The sequence below is a fragment of the Lagopus leucura genome, unplaced genomic scaffold (assembly GCF_019238085.1).
Source record: "Lagopus leucura isolate 7727_CA_CO unplaced genomic scaffold, USGS_WTPT01 50478-0_obj-0_obj, whole genome shotgun sequence".
Lineage (NCBI taxonomy): Eukaryota > Metazoa > Chordata > Aves > Galliformes > Phasianidae > Lagopus > Lagopus leucura.
In genome coordinates this window covers 3,874-21,389 of record NW_024967945.1, presented here as the reverse complement: position 1 = coordinate 21,389, position 17,516 = coordinate 3,874, and the positions used below count along the sequence as shown (strand labels likewise).

The 17,516-nt window shown below is 49.8% G+C and overlaps 2 protein-coding genes across 2 annotated transcripts; both read left to right on the top strand.

Annotated features, from left to right (window-relative positions):
* The first annotated feature begins 285 nt into the window (after nucleotides 1–285).
* On the top strand, nucleotides 286–3,209 carry LOC122193376 (olfactory receptor 4S2-like). Its single transcript, XM_042894145.1, has 2 exons — nucleotides 286–397; nucleotides 2,172–3,209. The coding sequence occupies exon 2, from the start codon at nucleotides 2,186–2,188 to the stop codon at nucleotides 3,140–3,142; it is 957 nt and encodes a 318-aa protein (XP_042750079.1). The 5' UTR covers nucleotides 286–397; nucleotides 2,172–2,185; the 3' UTR covers nucleotides 3,143–3,209.
* A 12,136-nt stretch (nucleotides 3,210–15,345) lies between these two features.
* On the top strand, nucleotides 15,346–16,290 carry LOC122193374 (olfactory receptor 5V1-like). Its single transcript, XM_042894144.1, has one exon. The coding sequence runs from the start codon at nucleotides 15,346–15,348 to the stop codon at nucleotides 16,288–16,290; it is 945 nt and encodes a 314-aa protein (XP_042750078.1).
* Nucleotides 16,291–17,516: the final 1,226 nt, after the last annotated feature.

Here is a 17,516-nt window from a genome sequence, read left to right as displayed (position 1 = left end):
TTCCCCTTCCCCTTCCCCTTCCCCTTCCCCTTCCCCTTCCCCTTCTTTCCCCTTTCCCCTTCTCCCTTCTCTTCTTTCCCCTTTTTCCCTTTCCCTCAAACAGATGTGAAAATAAAAAAAGCAACTTTCACAACCATTATTAACTCTCTGCCATCTTTCACCAGAGCCATGCATGTGCAGGGCTGGTCCTGCAACCCTGCTCAGACCATTTGGGTTTTGCCCTTTTGTTGGCCACGAATCCCATAAAGTTTTAGGGAAGAATGCATGCAATAAGGGGAAGGTAAGCATTTTTAATCCTCTCTGAAACGTCAGCAGTTCCATGTTGTGTTTATTTCGTTTTGCAGGTGGTTGAATTACATCATCCGCCAGTGACGTCCTGGAAAAGATTCTTGAAGGGGTAGGACATAACTTTTGGGAGTCCTGTACTGAATTTGTCATTTCTGGTTCTGTAATGTCAGCGGTGCTGCAGAGGTTGAGTTCACTGCATCGTTCCATGCTCAGGGCTCAACTGCACACTCAGGGGGAGCCGACTGTGGTTTGATGCTCATTTTGAACACCAGCTGACTTAGGAATGTCAGCAAACTAAAATGCATCCGATTCAGGCAATAATTTACTTCTAAGATGTCTATTTCTGGGTTAAATTCCATGAAGAGTTTGCATCTACTGGTTTCTAGGGCTGAAGGAACTCTGATGGAGCTGGAAATATTAATGCCTTTTTTAAGATGAAGTTTACTTCTTTACTGCTGGGGGGCAACGATTGGAACCAACAGAAGCAAAGGAGCCCCACCTTCTGGAAAGAGAACCTGCAGAGATTCACAGGTGCCTGCAAACATGGAATACAACCACAACACAAAGAATAGAGTGGCATCAGTGATTTCCAGTGGGTGACTTCCAGGGCATGGAAATGGTTGTTTCTCTGAAGCTGGCTTTACCCCCTCCTGGTCAGTGCAAAAAGAAGTGGTTCGGTAAAGGAGTCCAGCTCAGCCACTCTGCCTCTACAGAGGGATCTGTCCTGACTCCTCCTGGATGCCTGCATTAAGCAGACACGAACCTGTGATAATGCCCCCGGAGCTCAGCAACAGGTGAAATGCACGCAGCGCTGGTCAGACGGCTTGAAAAGATCCTTCTGTCCCTCCTTCCTTATGAGAAGCAAGATCAGTACTGAGATTTAGAGTAAGATAAATGCTGAAGTGGTGACTAAATAATTTTTTGTCGTTTCCTCCATGACAGATAACTCCCCCAGAACTCATTTTTTCAGCCCATGACATTGCAATTTTTTCTCCCCCAAAATTTGTGTAAGAGAGATTTTTTTCCCCCTGCATAGTTTCATTTCCCTTCTAAACAACAATTCAAAGACTATTTATTCTTACAGAATAAATCAGTGTTCCAAGTGATATTTCCAGTCCTCACGAAGGCATTCTCCTTACAAGGGTTGTAATCATAACCTTGGGCTATAATGGGGGAAAGCATCCTGCCCTGCACCCCTGTTGTGCCTCACACTGTCCTTCCTGTAGTACAAAGTAGGCTCGGTCCTTCGCAACCCCAAAGCACCAGGACGAAGCAGCACGGTGGCAGCCACAGCCAAAGTTTCACTCGAGGAGAATGAAATACCCAGGGGAAAAAAATAGGGAAAGTCAATCATTCTGTAGGGTTCATAGTAATCCTGCGTGCTTCCTGGAACTCAGGGCTGATGAGGAGAGGCTGAAGGAGCTGGGAATGTTCAGCCTGGAGAAGAGGAGCTCAGGGCAGAGCTCACTGCTCTCTATGGCTGCCTGAAGGGAGGCTGCAGTGAGCTGGGGGTCGGCCTCTGCTCTCGTGTCATCAGGGATAGGAGCAGAGGGAACGGCTTCAAGCTACGGCAGGGGAGATTCAGGCTGGACATCAGGAAGTATTACTTTTTGGAAAGGGTGGTCAGGCACTGCAATGGGTGCCCAGGGAGGTGGTGGAGTCACCGAGCCTGGGGGTGTTGAAGGAAAGGCTGGATGTTGTGTTGAGGGACGTGGTTTAGTGGGAGCTGTTGGTAAGAGGTGAACGGTTGGACTGGATGAGCTTTGAGGTCTGTTCCAACCTTGGTGATTCTATGATTCTATGATTCTAGTCTCTGGTACAGAATTTGTGGTGGTGATGACAATGATGACGGATCACCTGTCCTTGCTTTTCCTTGTGCACAGGCTGCGTGCTGTGCATGGCTGCCCAACCGACCAACGTGGGGAATGCAAGCGGCGTGAAGGAGTTCGTCCTCATCGGCCTCTCTGGGAGCCAAGGCGTGCAGGAGGTTTGCTTTGTGATGTTTCTTTGCTTCTACACCATTAATGTGGCGGGAAATCTGCTCATTATTGTCACTGTGATCAGCAGCCAGCGTCTGAACTCCCCCATGTACTTCTTCCTTGGCTACCTGTCCTTTGTAGACATCTGTTACTCCTCCGTCACGTCTCCCAAAATGATTGCCGACTTCCTTGCGGAAAACAAATCCATCTCCTTTGTGGGCTGCATAGCACAGCTCTTCGGGGTCCATTTCTTTGGCTGCACGGAGATCTTCATCCTCACAGCGATGGCCTACGATCGCTACACGGCCATCTGCAGACCTCTCCACTACAGCGCGCTGATGAGCCGGCGCACGTGCGGCCGCATGGTGCTGGGCTCGTGGCTGGGAGGCTGCCTGCATTCCGTGCTGCAGACTCTGCTGGTCGCTCGGCTCCCCTTCTGTGGCCCCAACAAAGTTGACCACTACTTCTGCGATGTCCACCCCCTGCTACAGCTGGCCTGTGCCGACACCTACACCGTCGGCCTCAGCGTCACCGCCAACAGCGGGATGATAGCTCTGAGCTCTTTCTCCGTCCTGGTTGTGTCTTACGCGGTGATCTTGGTCTCCTTGAGAAGCCACACATGGGAAGGACGGCGCAAGGCCCTCTCCACCTGTGGGTCCCACATCGCCGTAGTGGTTCTGTTCTTCGGGCCGTGCACCTTCACCTACGTGCGTCCATCCAGTGACCTCTCGGAGGACAAGATCGTGGCGCTGTTTTACACCATCGTCGCCCCCATGCTGAACCCCCTCATCTACGCTCTGAGGAATAAAGAGGTCAAGAGTGCCGTGAGAAAACTGTGGGGTGGAAGAGTAGGAAGTGAAGAGGGAAAGGTGTAGAACCGTGGGCAGTTTTCACGAAGGATCTTTCACCATGATGTATTTGGTCACTGCCACAAAAAATGGTGCGTGCTGTGCATGGCTGCCCAACCGACCAACGTGGGGAATGCGAGCGGTGTGAAGGAGTTCGTCCTCATCGGCCTCCCTGGGAGCCAAGGCGTGCAGGAGGTTTGCTTTGTGATGTTTCTTTGCTTCTACACCATTAATGTGGCACGATGTATTTGGTCAGCATTGCCACAAAATGCCTTTTGAATAAAAGCTTGTTGTTCACTCACACCGAAGGCTCGTCTTTGGGTTTGGAGGGCACTGCAAACCCTGTGGCAAGTTGACATTTCCCCTCTGTTCTCTCGTCCTTGACCACAGGCCCCCAGTGGGGCTCCTGGGCACGACCTGAAACACCAGCAAATAGATAAACGCTCTCAGAAATACCGAGCATGCTGTAGGATCTCAATGGGCTCTCAGTTAAAGCTCTGACACGAGGTGCCAGCAGGGTCATTTGCTGAGGCAGTGATGGGAATGAAGGCTTTTCCCTTTCCTTTGCAGTGCACCAACTCTTTTCCTCAGTGCCCCACGTGGCACTGATGCCGCCCTTCCCACCACCATCTCTACCCTTCAGCTCCAGCTCAGATTCTTTCTTTTAATTATGGGCAAATAAAATAATTAAACAAAGTCACAGAGCTACTGCAGGATGTCTTGCTGACTGCAGAAAATGAAATAACTGCCAAAGAAGGCAGAGGAGACACAGCTTCATGTCTCAGTGGTTTGGAAACCTTTCCCACAGACAGGGTGATTCCTACCCACATTTACACACAGCAGGAAGGGGCACATTGTGCACGGAACAGCTGCTGAAAGTGAAAATAGCATTTACTCCTCTGCATGTTGCTGAGGATCCTTACAAGAGCCTGAAAGGCCGAACAGCTCTGCATTTTGCACTGAGTTAAAATACCCACTGAGCAGCAAGGGCCAACCTCAAGCCTTTCTAAAATTTGGAATTATTTCCTGCTTTACTTCTTTTCAGTTTTTCCTTCCAAATTTGTACAGGCTGGACGCCCAAGGGATGGCAGCTTGTAGCACAGTGGTGATACTGATTTGTTCTGTGAGCAGGCAGTGGTAAGAACAAGGTAGTAAGGAAATATTAAGTCAGGACTGAAAGTAGAACTTCATGTCATGTTTATGGGACTCCTTTGCTACAAGAGCAAAGCTAGGATAAATAAAACTCTTGCACACAACTGTGAGGTTTATCTGAACCACAAATGCTTCCAGTCGAGGTGACCACGCTCCAGCACTGCCCTCACTGCAATCTGGTGCACACTTTTATCTCCTTGCCCACCCCCAGCAAAGAAATCTCCTGGGATCCCATTGCTCCTGGCAGTCTTGTGCTTCTCCTGCATTGTTTGAAATATTTCCACAGCAGTTTTCCCATCTTGCAGCGGAGATCTGCTCTGCAAGTTGGGTCCTGCAGGAAGATGAGAAGCGAGGAAGGCAGGGGTGGGCTGCTCCTTCCAGCTGCCACAGTTTGTAGTGTTGCAGGTCTAAGAGCAACGTGCAGCTGGGCCGTTTGGATGGAAGTGGTCAGGAGTCATCAGAGGAGCAAGTGAACACTTAGGGTCTGACGAATACAAACCGTGTCACATGGTCCCCCACCACATCCTCATCTCCAAATTGGAGGGAAGTGGATTTGATGGGTGGACGACCCGATGGATAAGCAATTGGTTGAAAGGCCGCAGACAGAGGGTGGTGGTCAATGGCTCTATGTCCAGGTGGAGGCCGGTAACAAGTGGTGTCCCCCAAGGGTCTGTCTTGGGACCGGTGCTCTTTAACATCTTTATTAATGACATCGATGAGGGAATCGAGTGCACCCTCAGCAAGTTTGCTGACGACACCAAGCTGAGTGGTGCGGTTGATACGGTGGAAGGAAGGGATGCCATTCAGAGGGACCTCGACAGGCTGGAGGGCTGGGCTCGGGTGAACCTGATGAGGTTCAACACGGCAAAGTGCAAGGTTTTGCATTTGGGCCGGAAGAACCCCAGGCACCTCGACAGGCTGGGAGGAGCGGTCCTTGAGAGCAGCTTGGCAGAGAAGGACCTGGGGGTCCTGATGGACGAGAGACTGAACATGAGCCAGCAGTGCGCTCTGGCAGCTCGAAAGGCAAATGGGATCCTGGGCTCCATCAGGAGAGGGGTGGCCAGCAGGGACAGGGAGGTGATTGTCCCTCTCTACTCGGCTCTTGTGAGGCCCCATCTGGAGTCCTGTGTCCAGGTGTGGAGCCCTCAGTACAAGAAAGACATAGAGATTTTGGAAAGGGTCCAGAGGAGGGCGACTAAGATGATCAGGGGGCTGGAGCAGCTCCCCTATGAGGACAGGCTGAGGGAGTTGGGCTTGTTCAGCCTGGAGAAGAGAAGGCTGCGGGGTGACCTCATGGCAGCCTATCAATACCTGAAGGGAACCTACACCCAGGAGGGGAGTAAACTCTTCAAAAGGGCTGACAATAGCAGGACGAGGGGAAATGGATCCAAGTTGAAGGAGGGAAGATTTAGGTTGGATGTTAGGGGGAAGTTCTTTACTAGGAGAGTGGTTAGGCCCTGGAACGGGCTGCCCAGGGAGGTTGTGGATGCCCCGTCCTTGGACGCGTTTAAGGCCAGGTTGGACGGGGTCCTGGGCAACCTGATCTGAATGTGTATGTTTGGTGGCCCTGCTAGGCAGGGGGGTTGGAACTACATGATCCTTGGGGTCCCTTCCAACCCGGGTGATTCTGTGATTCTGTGATTCTGTGATCTGTGAGCTCTCTAACTGCTCAAGCACAGCCGTGAAATTCTGCCTTTAGAAGCAGACAGTTGGGTTGGGAGACTTTTGTGAGGTCTGCTGTACGAATTAGAAGGAACCTCCACTGCAGTTTCTTTACCCCTTGTGTTGTTTGTGTGGTTTGGGCTGCAAGTCATTTCCCCCACAGTCATTTCCATGGTGCCAAAAGCACTCAGAGGTTAATGAGTCCTGCACTGTACCACAGTCAGACAGACAACAAGGAGCTGCTGCATCACATTGGAGGACTGAGGAGGACAGTACATTTCTTTGGGCTGGGACCTCCCTTGGGACACACCAAAAATGGTGGGAGCTGAGCTGTAGCTGCACCATCCCTTCTGGTCAACTTGTCTCCAAATTGACATTATGGTCAAAAGCAGGGAGCTAGTTGTCTTTTTGAGGAAAGGTGAAATGAGGAGGATTCCTGAAGGTGCTGTTTCTACCGCTGTGCTCAGAGAAGCAGTCTGAGCTTTCTATTATGCGCTTCAGTAACAAATCCTGAGTCGGACATCAGCTGCTATTCCCCAAGAGAAGCATTGATTTTAAACGGAAACTGTCCCAAAAAGGCATCAAAGGAAGATCTGCTGTAGGGAACCTGCTTTGGCAGGGGGTTGGACTCGATCATCTCTGGAGGTCCCTTCCAACCCCTACAATTCTGTGATTCTGTGAAGAATGATTTGTATTTAGCATATGGGTGATGAATACGTCTGTGTGGGGATAACGCCCCGCATCGAACACCGCTGCTGGCAGCTCCTTTCTGTGCCTCAGGCCCCGTTTATTTGGTGTCTATAGAGAACAAACCCGCTGATGGAGTTCACCCCGTTGGACTCAAGCACGATAAGGCAGTGGCAAAAGCACACTCCTCATTCTGCCCTCTCTTCTCTACCGTTTGTGGAACCCTGCTCATCGCCATCACTGTGAGGACCGTGAGCAGCTGGATTCTCCCACATCCTTCTTGCTGAGCTGCTTGTGCTTACAGACATGTTCTTCTGCTGTAAGAGCTCCCAGACTCATCCATGACCTTCTTGTTGATAGCAGGACCGCCTCTTTTGTGGGCTGCCTTGCTCAATGCTATTTCTTTGAGGTCTTCCTTCCCATGGTGACGGTCCATGAGTGCTGCATTGCTGCACATGAGCTGTTTCATTTCACAGATAAACACATTTCATACAATAGAAAAAAGGAAGAGGGGAGAAGAAGGATAATAGTTACGACCATCATAAATCTGTATGGGTATATATACAAAGCAAGTGACGCATGAGCGATGTCCAGCAGCTCCCTGAGCTGTGGACACCCCCAGGCCAAAGCCCCTGTGTTTTACAGCTCCTCACATGGCACCATACGAGATATGAGATCCCTCTGGCCAGTTCAGCCTCAGCACACTGTGCCCTGTGCCTTTCATGTCACTGCTGCCACTGCTGGGGCCGCATGCCTCCATCCCTGTGCACCCATCAGGCACCTTCTCTGTGCACCCACCTTCTCAGCAGACAGATGATCTCTGTGTTCTGCCTTCTCACAGATACAGCTCTGTCATACGCAGAATCCTGCAATAAAATCTGCTATCAGGTGTGAGTTTCATCATTTGCTGATGCTGATGGCAGGAGCAGAATCTTTCCTCCTTCCCTTGCTGCTGCAATTTCCAGTAATATTACTTACTATTATTACTGCTTGGTGTCAGGACCATGATTTGAATTCTTACCAGGCTGACAGCTCACAGCTTTCCTACCATAGCAAGTCTGAACTCTCCCATTTGGATTTGGTGCTTCCCCATAAAGGTGCAAAAGGAGGCAGTGCTGTTAAGAACAGTTTTCCCAGCTTTATTTAGACACTGGATGGAGTTGTTTAGACACTGGATGCAATTTGGAGCCTTGGCTGGTGCTCTGGAGCCACGACACGAGCGCTGTCGCTGGGAGAGGCGTCTCGGCGGCAATACGGGGGTTCAGCCTCTCTGCACACCAATGAACCCCCCTGAATGCTGGCAGCATTTCTCACCTTCTTAATAAAAAACATCACAGTTGGGCTTTTCCTCTGCTCTTTCCAGCAATGAGACCCAAGCATCTCTAACGGGGATAGAGCCACCTGCCTGCCTAGGCACAGAAGTAAGGCTCTAAGTGCTGGAGTTCAAGGAAACAAGCTCGAGCTGACTTGTATGTAAGCCCTCAGTGGCACGTCACCCCCACCAGCTTTGGTCTGCCCAGACCTTTCCCTGTCCTGAGGAACAGATGCTCAGATTGCTGTATCTTCCTATCCCACCCCGTTCACCCAGTCTGTCCTTGGGCAATGCCAGTGTCCCACGATGGCAACCCGCCTTAGCCCTGCAGCTTCTCTGATCCAAGCAGTGTTTCCCATTGCCTGCCATGCCCCAGCTTGTTTGATTTAACACAAAGGGCTTTGGGGTGCATAGAGGTCTGTGGTGCTCTGTCCCTTCTCATCAGCCTTCAATGCTCCAGCCTTCCCAGACAAGAGAAATTGCTAGAAAGTCTCCCAAATTCTTTGCAACAAGAAACTTGAACTTGAGCAGGATATGGCAAAGCAAGCAGGAGGAAGAAAGGAACGATGCCCTGGGAGGTGAAAAACTTGGAACAAATTTGGGGGGGATGATTTAAAATGTTTTCAGGTGCCTTGTGCGGCTCAGACTTGGGAGTTCATGTTGTATTGAGATTTAGTAACTGGGGTCGTGGTTGAGTTCACCTGAATTTGTGTTCAGCTGTACTTGTGATTGCATTCATCCATGCCCGTGGATGTGTTCACCTGTATTTGTGATTTAGCTCATTACTTTTCGGGGTTGTGTTCATTTTGTGGTGGTGTTCATCCGTGTGAAAGGCTGAGCAAAATGCTCAGCAATTCACTGAAAAAGATACAGAAAATTTGAAATACAACAGGGACATTTTGGATGGCCGGATCCTTGAGGGCAGCTTCAGTCAATACTGATCACGTTGCAGTCACCAAGCATGGCACTGGGCTTTTGTTCTTCATTCATACTCAAAGTCATGGGGCTAGTTCTCTGATCTAAGCACCTCTGCAGTGTAATGATCTAAGCAAAGCTAACTGAGTCGTGCCTTCATGGCGTTGGTTCCTCTTCACCGACAGAACATTGGTGCTGATGTATTCTGCATTACGAATGGTGGAAAAGAAGAACACTGAAAAGTGGTGGAGAACAGGGCAGGATCCAAAGAATTGCCCAGATATTAGCAGAAGGTGAGAGGCGCGTACAAAAAGCATGAGGTGCTTTCCTAGCAGTGATCTCCTCCTTGCTGACTCGTCAACCCTAAGAGACAAATGAGAAACTGGAGATTTTCCTGCCCTAATTGCAAACAAAAACGAGCTTTTCTCTGTGGGTCACATTTAACCTCCATCCAACTTTGAAGACTCTTTGAAGACGTCTCTGAGGAACACAAAGATGGCATAGAAAGCATGCAGTGCTTTTCACCTTCTGCTATGTCGGAAAGCACGCATTCTTCAGAAGAGCATGTTCCATTGGCTACTCTAAATCTCAGTACTGATCTTCTTTCTTGTGAGGAAGGAGGGACGAAAGGATCTTTTCAAGCCGTCTGACCAGCGCTGCGTGCATTTCACCTGTTGCTGAGCTCCGGGGGCATTATCACAGGTTCGTGTCTGCTTAATGCAGGCATCCAGGAGGAGTCAGGACAGATCCCTCTGCAGAGGCAGAGTGGCTGAGCTGGACTCCTTTACCGAACCACTTCTTTTTGCACTGACCAGGAGGGGTTCGACCATCAACAGTGACACGGAGGTGTCACTTGTCCTCATAGGGAGACACCAGAGCTGATCCTTGGGGACATCAGGGTGCCCTCGTCCCCTTGGAGACACCAGGGTTGGTCCTCGGGGACATGGAGGTGTCCCTTGTCCCCTCTGGGGCACCACAGCTGATCTCTGGGGACACCAGAGCGGGTCCTTGGGGACATGGGGCTTAGACAGTGATCATCTACCAGATGTTCACCAGCTCAACAGAACGGAATAACAGTGAAGGAGTTCCCAAACCAGCCTCTAGTTTCAGAGCTGGCCAGTGTCTCGAGAGCCCTTCTGTCAATTTAAATGAATGCAATTAGGGAACAGCCCATGGATGAGCCATGTGTTGTGATGCCTGGACATGGGGAGCATCTGCTTTCCATCACGTGCCTCATGCTGAACTTGCTGCTGGGTGCTACCACAAAATAAATCAGCGCAGGAATGTATTTAAAGAAGGAAGAATGCAAAAGGGAAATAAAAAAGAGGGATTTAAATGGATGACCAACACTTAGTTTTGCATTGACGTCACACCAAACTTTAAGCACACGAGATTTATCAACTGAGAATAGGAAAGAAAGAGATGGGTTTGCAGGAAGGATGTCCACGTAGCTGCATGTGGGTGAGGGCAGGCTGTGGGTCAAGCTGGGATCTGCCAGGAAAAGTCATGGGGTGGCAATGAATGAATCCAGGGGCAGCACCGTCCAACCTTCATGGGAGCTGATACACATGGGGACATGGGATAAAGACACACTTGTGCTCTAAAACAGTAGGGAAAATGGGAGAGGAAATCAGGATTTGGGAGCCCTGGTGGAGCTCTGGATGCTTAAGGGGCAACGTCTGGGGTATGATCTGCACTACCAGCTTTGAATGTCCTTGAGGATAAGCAAAATCTAGGCATGATCATAGAAACACAGAAAAGAATCACAGAATTGTTCTGGTTGGAAAAGACCTCTAAGATCATCCGGCCCAACCACTGACCCACCCCCACCATGTCCTCCGAACCACAGAGTCCCTCTGTGTCTCCACATTTCTTGGATGCCTCCAGGAACGGTGACTCCACCACCTCCATGGGAGCCCATTCCACCACCTGACACCCGACCCGAACCTCCCTGGCTCATTCCCTCTCATTCTATTGCTGTTTCCTAGAAGAAGAGGCCAACCCCCATCTTATCACAACCTCCTCTCAGGCAGTTGTAGAGGGCCATACGGTCTCTCCCAAGCCTCCTCTTCTCCAGACTGACCCATCCCAGCTCTCTCAGCTCACTCGGTGATCCCTAAGGCCCCCTCCAACCTAAGCCACTCTATGATTCCATTGGCTGCCATCACTGATCCGCTGCTTGAGGCAACTTCACTGCTCTGACACCCCAGAAGAGGTGGCAGGAAGGAGACCAAAGCATGCAGATGGACACGTTGGCCATGGAGGGGGTCCCTGGGGCTGGTAAGCAGGGGGGTTTCAGGTAAGTGTGTGCCCTTGTGGATTGACTTTTCTTGTCAGCAGTTGTTTCAGTCTCTATTTTAATGCAACTGTCTGAGACTGTGGAGAAATGTCAAGGTCTTGAAAGTTCCCTTATGCTTTATGCCCTGGTGTAGGGAACTGCTTTGGCAGGGGGTTGGACTCGATCATCTCTGGAGGTCCCTTCCAACCCCTACAGTTCTGTGATTCTGTGATGAGGCCGTGGGTCAAACCCCATGGATTTCAAAGCTCGAAGAGACAAAAAGATCTGTTTGTTTGTAGTGCAAGCTGTGGGACCAAGGACCTCCTTCGGGATACAGCTCTGCCACACTTCAAAAACTTTACTGTGAAAGTTTGAGAGTTTGTGAAAGTTTGTGGTTTTTCTCAGTTAACATCAATCACAGATGGTGTCAGTGACAGACGTTCGAGCTCAAAACAGAATCCCTCAGTTGCCACTTGTTTGCTGGGGGTGTCAAGGCAATGCCCCACGTGGAGTCATTTCTGCTGGGAGCGGAAGGGAGGTGCTGCCAAACGGGGCCGACGACTTTTAATGGACGACTGAAATTTTTGTTGGATGGTGATGCGTCCATGAGGGCCAGGAGTGCTGAACTTCTGTTGTTTCTTTGGTCTGTAATTGCACAACTGTCATTTTCTTCTCTTTTTTTTTTTTTTTTTTTCCTATTTCTTAAGCCCCACGTTTCCTCTTGGGGAATTTTCTGCTATTATCTTTGCCGCAAGGAAGCACAACACAAATCAACGCGGAAACTAGAAATAATTACTCTGAAGCCAAACACGAATTGCATTCCGCTTTTGACCACCTGTATCCCAAAGCAAACTATTTAATGACATCGTTTTGTTCCTCTGGGTAATTACTCAGGATGGTTTTTATGAGGTCTCGGTAGATGTGGTTAAAAAGTTGATGGCTGAGTTTGTGTGTTTAAATTGGCTCCGCTGTGCATCGTTAGAGTCTCGAGGTTTCTCTCCTTGAAATTAGCAGCTCTCTAATTAGGCATCCAGGCTTGATTACAGCTCTATTCTAGGGGACAGCAAGAGGCTGCCCCAAAAGAAAAATGGCCTATGAGAACTGGAACGATCCACAGTGCTTTAGTTCGACCCCAAGAAAAGTGAAGGTGCTCTTCTCTAATCAGAGCCGTTTGTCAGCAATGGGTCAAGCAGAGCCAGCTGCATGCTGGGGCTGCTCCAATGCTGCTTGGCGTGGGCTGGTTTCAAACAGCTCCCAGCTCTCCTAATCTCAGCAATGGTGAAGATGAGGCCAATTCAGTGCAGAACTGGTCCCCCCCAGCTGCACCAGGGCTCCTGTTCTGCAGAGCTCTCATGGCCTTCTTGGAATGGATGCCCAGGGAGGTGGTGGAGTCACCGAGCCTGGGGGTGTTCAAGGAAAGGCTGGATGTTGTGTTGAGGGACATGGTTTATTGGGAGCTACTGGGAATAGGTGAACAGTTGGACTGGATGAGCTTTCAGGTCTTTTCCAACCTTGGTGATTCTATGATTCTAAGGGTTCTTCCCAGACCCTGGTCAGCACGGCTCAGTGTTTTGAATAGAATTGCTAATTCTGAGTTTCATAAGGGAGGACACTGCTGGAGAGAGCGACGCTGAATATGTAAGATTCACACCAACTAGTTTCTGCTGTACTACAGATAAGCAGCAGCTTAGGTGCATGGGAGATCCACCACACACGTACCTCCAGGTGGCTTTGAGGCACGATGAGGTGAGGAAAACTGCCTGGGAAATGTGAATTTGACTGGAGGTTGAATAATGCCCGCTCTACAGGCAACACGTGATGCGCAGGCGTTTGGGCTTAAGGCCTCATCTTTTTTTCTGAGCAGTATTTCGGGGTTGCTGCAATTACTGCACATGTACAGAGTATTTCAGAGGCGAGCAGGTCCAGCCTTGTGACACACTGATGTTCACTAGGCCTTGGCGTGCATGTAGCTAATAAAACTGATTAAAATAATTGCACGACCCAGTTGAGGAAACATTTGGTTACTGATGACATTCACAAGAGTTCAAGGGCCGTGTTTTCACACGGCAGATAGGAGTGGTGTGTGCAGTTCGTTATGATCTTGGGAATTAGTGGTACCTGATTTGCAAACCGAGCTATTTGCAGTCTTGTGCTAACAGCATGGCAAGTAAATTCTGCTTCTGCTGGTGGGTGAGGCTTCATCCTCTGGCTACAGGCAGCTACTGGGGCCTTCCTTTGATGGACTTGGTGGAGGTCCATATCTTGCAGCCAAAGGAGTCAGCAAATTTAGCCAGCTGACCAAGTCACATTATGCTCTGGGTAAGTGTTACAATAGGATGCCTTTGTAAGCTTTGGTTTGTAGCTCACTTTGAACCCCAAATGACCAAAGTCTCATTGGGTTGCTTCCCCTTACGATCAGTTTTAAGGTTTTTTCATCAAGTGGAAGGATGATTGGAGACAAAACAATTACATCATCCCCAAGCATTTGTAACTCCTCGATTTGCTGGAGTTGCTGTGCCCAGCTGAGAGCACCACGATCATCACTGAAACAACGCGAGGAAAGCCCTCCAGCACAGCAGAGCCTGGAGCACAGGACCATTGGTGATGGGTAGACAGGTGGCCTGGCTGATCCAGGAGGCCTTTTCCAACCCTGGAGATTCGATGATTCCATCAACAAATCATTTAGCTCAGTCACTGAGAATATTTTTAGCGGAGTCACTCCAAAAACATGGTGTGAATACGTTAAAAAATAAAATCAAATCTCACGCTCCGGAATCAAAACGTTGCAAAAGCAATTGTAGCTTTTCCTGTAGGTGAGGATAGAACGGATCTCTGCTGTAGGTGCTGCCAACCTCCGGGGTCGTTGGGCTGGCAGTTGTGCAGGGGGGATGGAGTGGACCAGGAGGGCGAGCTGCAAAGGTCTGCATAACCACAGCAGGACAGGCCTGTGGTTTGTCAACCTAATGCTGCAGAGAAGCTGTCGCCAAAGTTATTTTTGCCCCATTATGTGTAGGTGCCAGACCAAGGAAAGGTGGTTGGAAAACACTGGTGAAGGTTTTGTAAAGGTGACATAAGTGTGGCTTAAAGAAATCAGGACTCGGGACTCGTGTGATGTACAAAAATCCCACAATCTGGATGGTGCCTGAGTAGGACCCAGGGAGAAGAAAGCCTTTGATCTCCCTTCCCTGAGGGTAGGCTTGGGTTCTGAACCACAGCTCAGTGGGAAGGTTCTCAACACAAAAGTGGCCGGAATCCAAAGATTCGGGGCGAGGAAGTCATTTTATTGCATTGCTGTCTCTTTGTGACTCTTTCACTGCACTCAAAGTGCCTCATGCCCAAGAAAACCTCAGAGACACCCCTCCCTTGGTACGCCCACAGCACATAATTATGACACCTTGCTGATGAAGAGGCACTCCTGTGTCTGGTGTTCTAGCTGGCGCTCGTGTGTCTTTCAAGGTCTTTTCCAACACGAATCCATCTCTGCGTGAAAATTCTTGTGCTGTTAAATCAGGACCCATTTTTTCCTGAATAAATCGGTGCTCTTGGAGCTCCTGTGGGCTCATTTTGCTGTCAGCAGATCTTCTGATCGGACATAAAAGGGAAGAAGGGCAGGCAGGTTTCCTGGAGGCGCAGGCTGCAGCGCATCGCCAGTAACGAGCTCCTCGCCGCAGTGAGTGTTCCCTCTGCTTCCTGCTGTGCTCCACCTGAATCATTTCCCGTCTTCCCAAGTGATGCCGTGATTTAAACACCATGTGCCTTTTACTGCTGCTGAAGCATTTCTTGCAGCACTTTGAGGAATTTGCTCAGTAAGGAAGGAGGTGCTGGTACTGCACTTAATCTCCCCCTACAACGGCTGCTGAAGTTGCTACGAGCCGTGTTAATGCTGCAGAATGTGCCAAGTCTCCACGGAGGCCTCTGAGCTGGAAGAGAGAAGCAGGATGCCCAGCTATGTCCTGAAGTGCTCCTGCTGTTGTGTCTTTGTATTCAACTTTTCTCCCTCCAATCTGAGAAAAGTTAAACTTTTGGATTCATCACCGTTAAGCTTAATGCGATTTTTTATTTTTTTTCTTTCTCACTTTTCTTTTAGTTGATGCAAACTTGGAATTGTTTTTAAACCTCAACGCAGACCAAAACATCACCTTGTTAAGAAGGAAAATTGGATTTTGACTGTTCCTTTTTTTTTTCCCCAGGTACACTCGTGACATTTCCACAAGGAAAGATAAGATGCAGAGGATCAACACGTCGACAGTATCTGAGTTTATTCTCGTAGGCCTTTCTGACGCTCCGGAGGTGCGAGTTCTTCTCTTCGTGCTGTTCCTGAGCATCTATTTGGCCACCGTGGCAGGCAACGTCACAATCCTCGTTGCCATTAGGACAGATGCTCACCTGCACAGCCCCATGTACTTCTTCCTCGGCAACTTGTCCTTACTGGACATCCTATGTCCCACCATCACTGTGCCGAAGATGCTGCAGGCCTTGCTGTTTGGGAGCAAGGCGATCTCGTTCGCTGGTTGCATGCTCCAGCTGTTCCTCCTCATTGACGTCGTGGGCACAGAGATTTTCCTCCTGGCTGTGATGGCATACGACCGCTATGTCGCCATCTGCCACCCGCTGCAGTACGTGAACATGGTGAGCACGAGGCTGTGCGCTCACCTCGCCATCGGCACTTGGGTGGTCGGATTTCTTAATTCTCTGTTACACACCTCTCTGATTTGTACGCTCTTGTTTTGTGACTCTAACAAGGTTGACCAATATTACTGTGACATACCCCCTGTTCTGGCGCTGTCCTGCTCACCCACTGCCGGCAGGGAGCTGGTGACCCTCACAGTTGCTGGGGTCCTCGGAAGCAGCGCCTTCGCGGTCACTCTGATCTCATATATCCGCATCCTCCTCGCTGTCCTGTGCATGAACTCTGCTGAGAGCAGGCACAAAGCTTTCTCCACGTGCGGTGCTCACTTGACAGTGGTGAGCCTTTTCTATGGGACCACCATCTGCACGTACGTACGGCCTTCCTCCACCTACTCACCCCATCAGGAGAGGGTAGTTTCCATGCTATACGGGATCCTCACCCCCCTGCTGAACCCCATAATTTACAGCCTGAGGAACAAAGAAGTCCGAGGTGCCCTGGGGAGAGCGGTGAGCCAGATGAGAACCACTGTAATGAAATGAGGGCATCTCTCTCCTGGAGCCTGAGCAGTAGGGTAGGCACTGCCGGTTAGGACTTCTCTCCTCTTGCTTTAATCATCCAGAAATTAGAGCCTGGAATGGAAATCCCTGCTCTGAGCTTTACCTTCACAGGTAGAAAAAAGGGAGAGTTGTGCACCTCCGGAAAGCCAGCAGTGGCACAACTTGGGTCACCACCACAGGAGGGGGGAACCTCCGTTGGTCACCGCTGAGCACAGAGGAAGCTTGGATCTGAACCTTGGTCCTAGACACAGGCGTTGAATGTTTCTCTCAACGTATGAAATGCCAGTAAATGATACTGGAGGCATCCTTACAGATGCACAGCCTCTGTGTTAAAGCTGCTTGTAGGACTGGTTCTTACTGACCGTATCACTGCTGTGGACAAGAACAAAAGCACAGCCTTTGTGGGAGCCTGACTGGAGGGAAGCTCCTGTGCTTTCATGTGAGTTCACCCACTGACATGCCAAGGATCCGGCCGCAGTGCCAAGAAGCACAGCTGGCCGCAGTTTGTGCCATGTTTCTCAGTCTGCCAGGCTCTGATTCACCTCCCACACTTGTGGGGTGTCAGTGATGATGTCTCTGTGTTGGAAGGAATACTGGAAAATGCTTTAAAGTGGGGTGACAGGGAGGTTTTCCAGTCCTGCTCCTTGTGTCACCTGCTGCTGAATAACTGATGTGTTTTTCCTTGTTTGCACGTGGCTCCTTACTAAAAAGCAAATATCAAATATGTTTTTAGTTGCCTTTTCTGTGATTCCTGTCTTGGCAGGAAGGCTAAGCTAAGGATTTTCCTGTAGAAACTCAGACCTTAGTGGTAACAGATGCACATTCTGAATATTATATATGAGGAGCAAATTTAAGCTTCATCCTCAGCCATAGGTCACGTCGGCAATGGGTGCAAAGATCAACCACGACGACCCAAAGAGCTTTTGCCTGGGATAGCTTGCTCTCTAGACCCTTCCCCAGCTTCACTGCCCTTCTTTGAATAAACTCCAGTGCCTCAGTGCCCTTGTTGTAGAGAGTTCCTCTGAAGTGAATGCAATATTTGAGATGTAGTTTCACCAGAGCCGAGTAGAAGGGGAAAGTCACTGCTCCTGATGGCTACGCTATTCCTGATGCAAGCCAAGATGCTGCTGGACATCTTGGCCACCTGGGCAGCTTTTCAGTCACTCTTCTCCCAGCTTGTAGCACTGTACAGGGTTGTTGCGACCCAG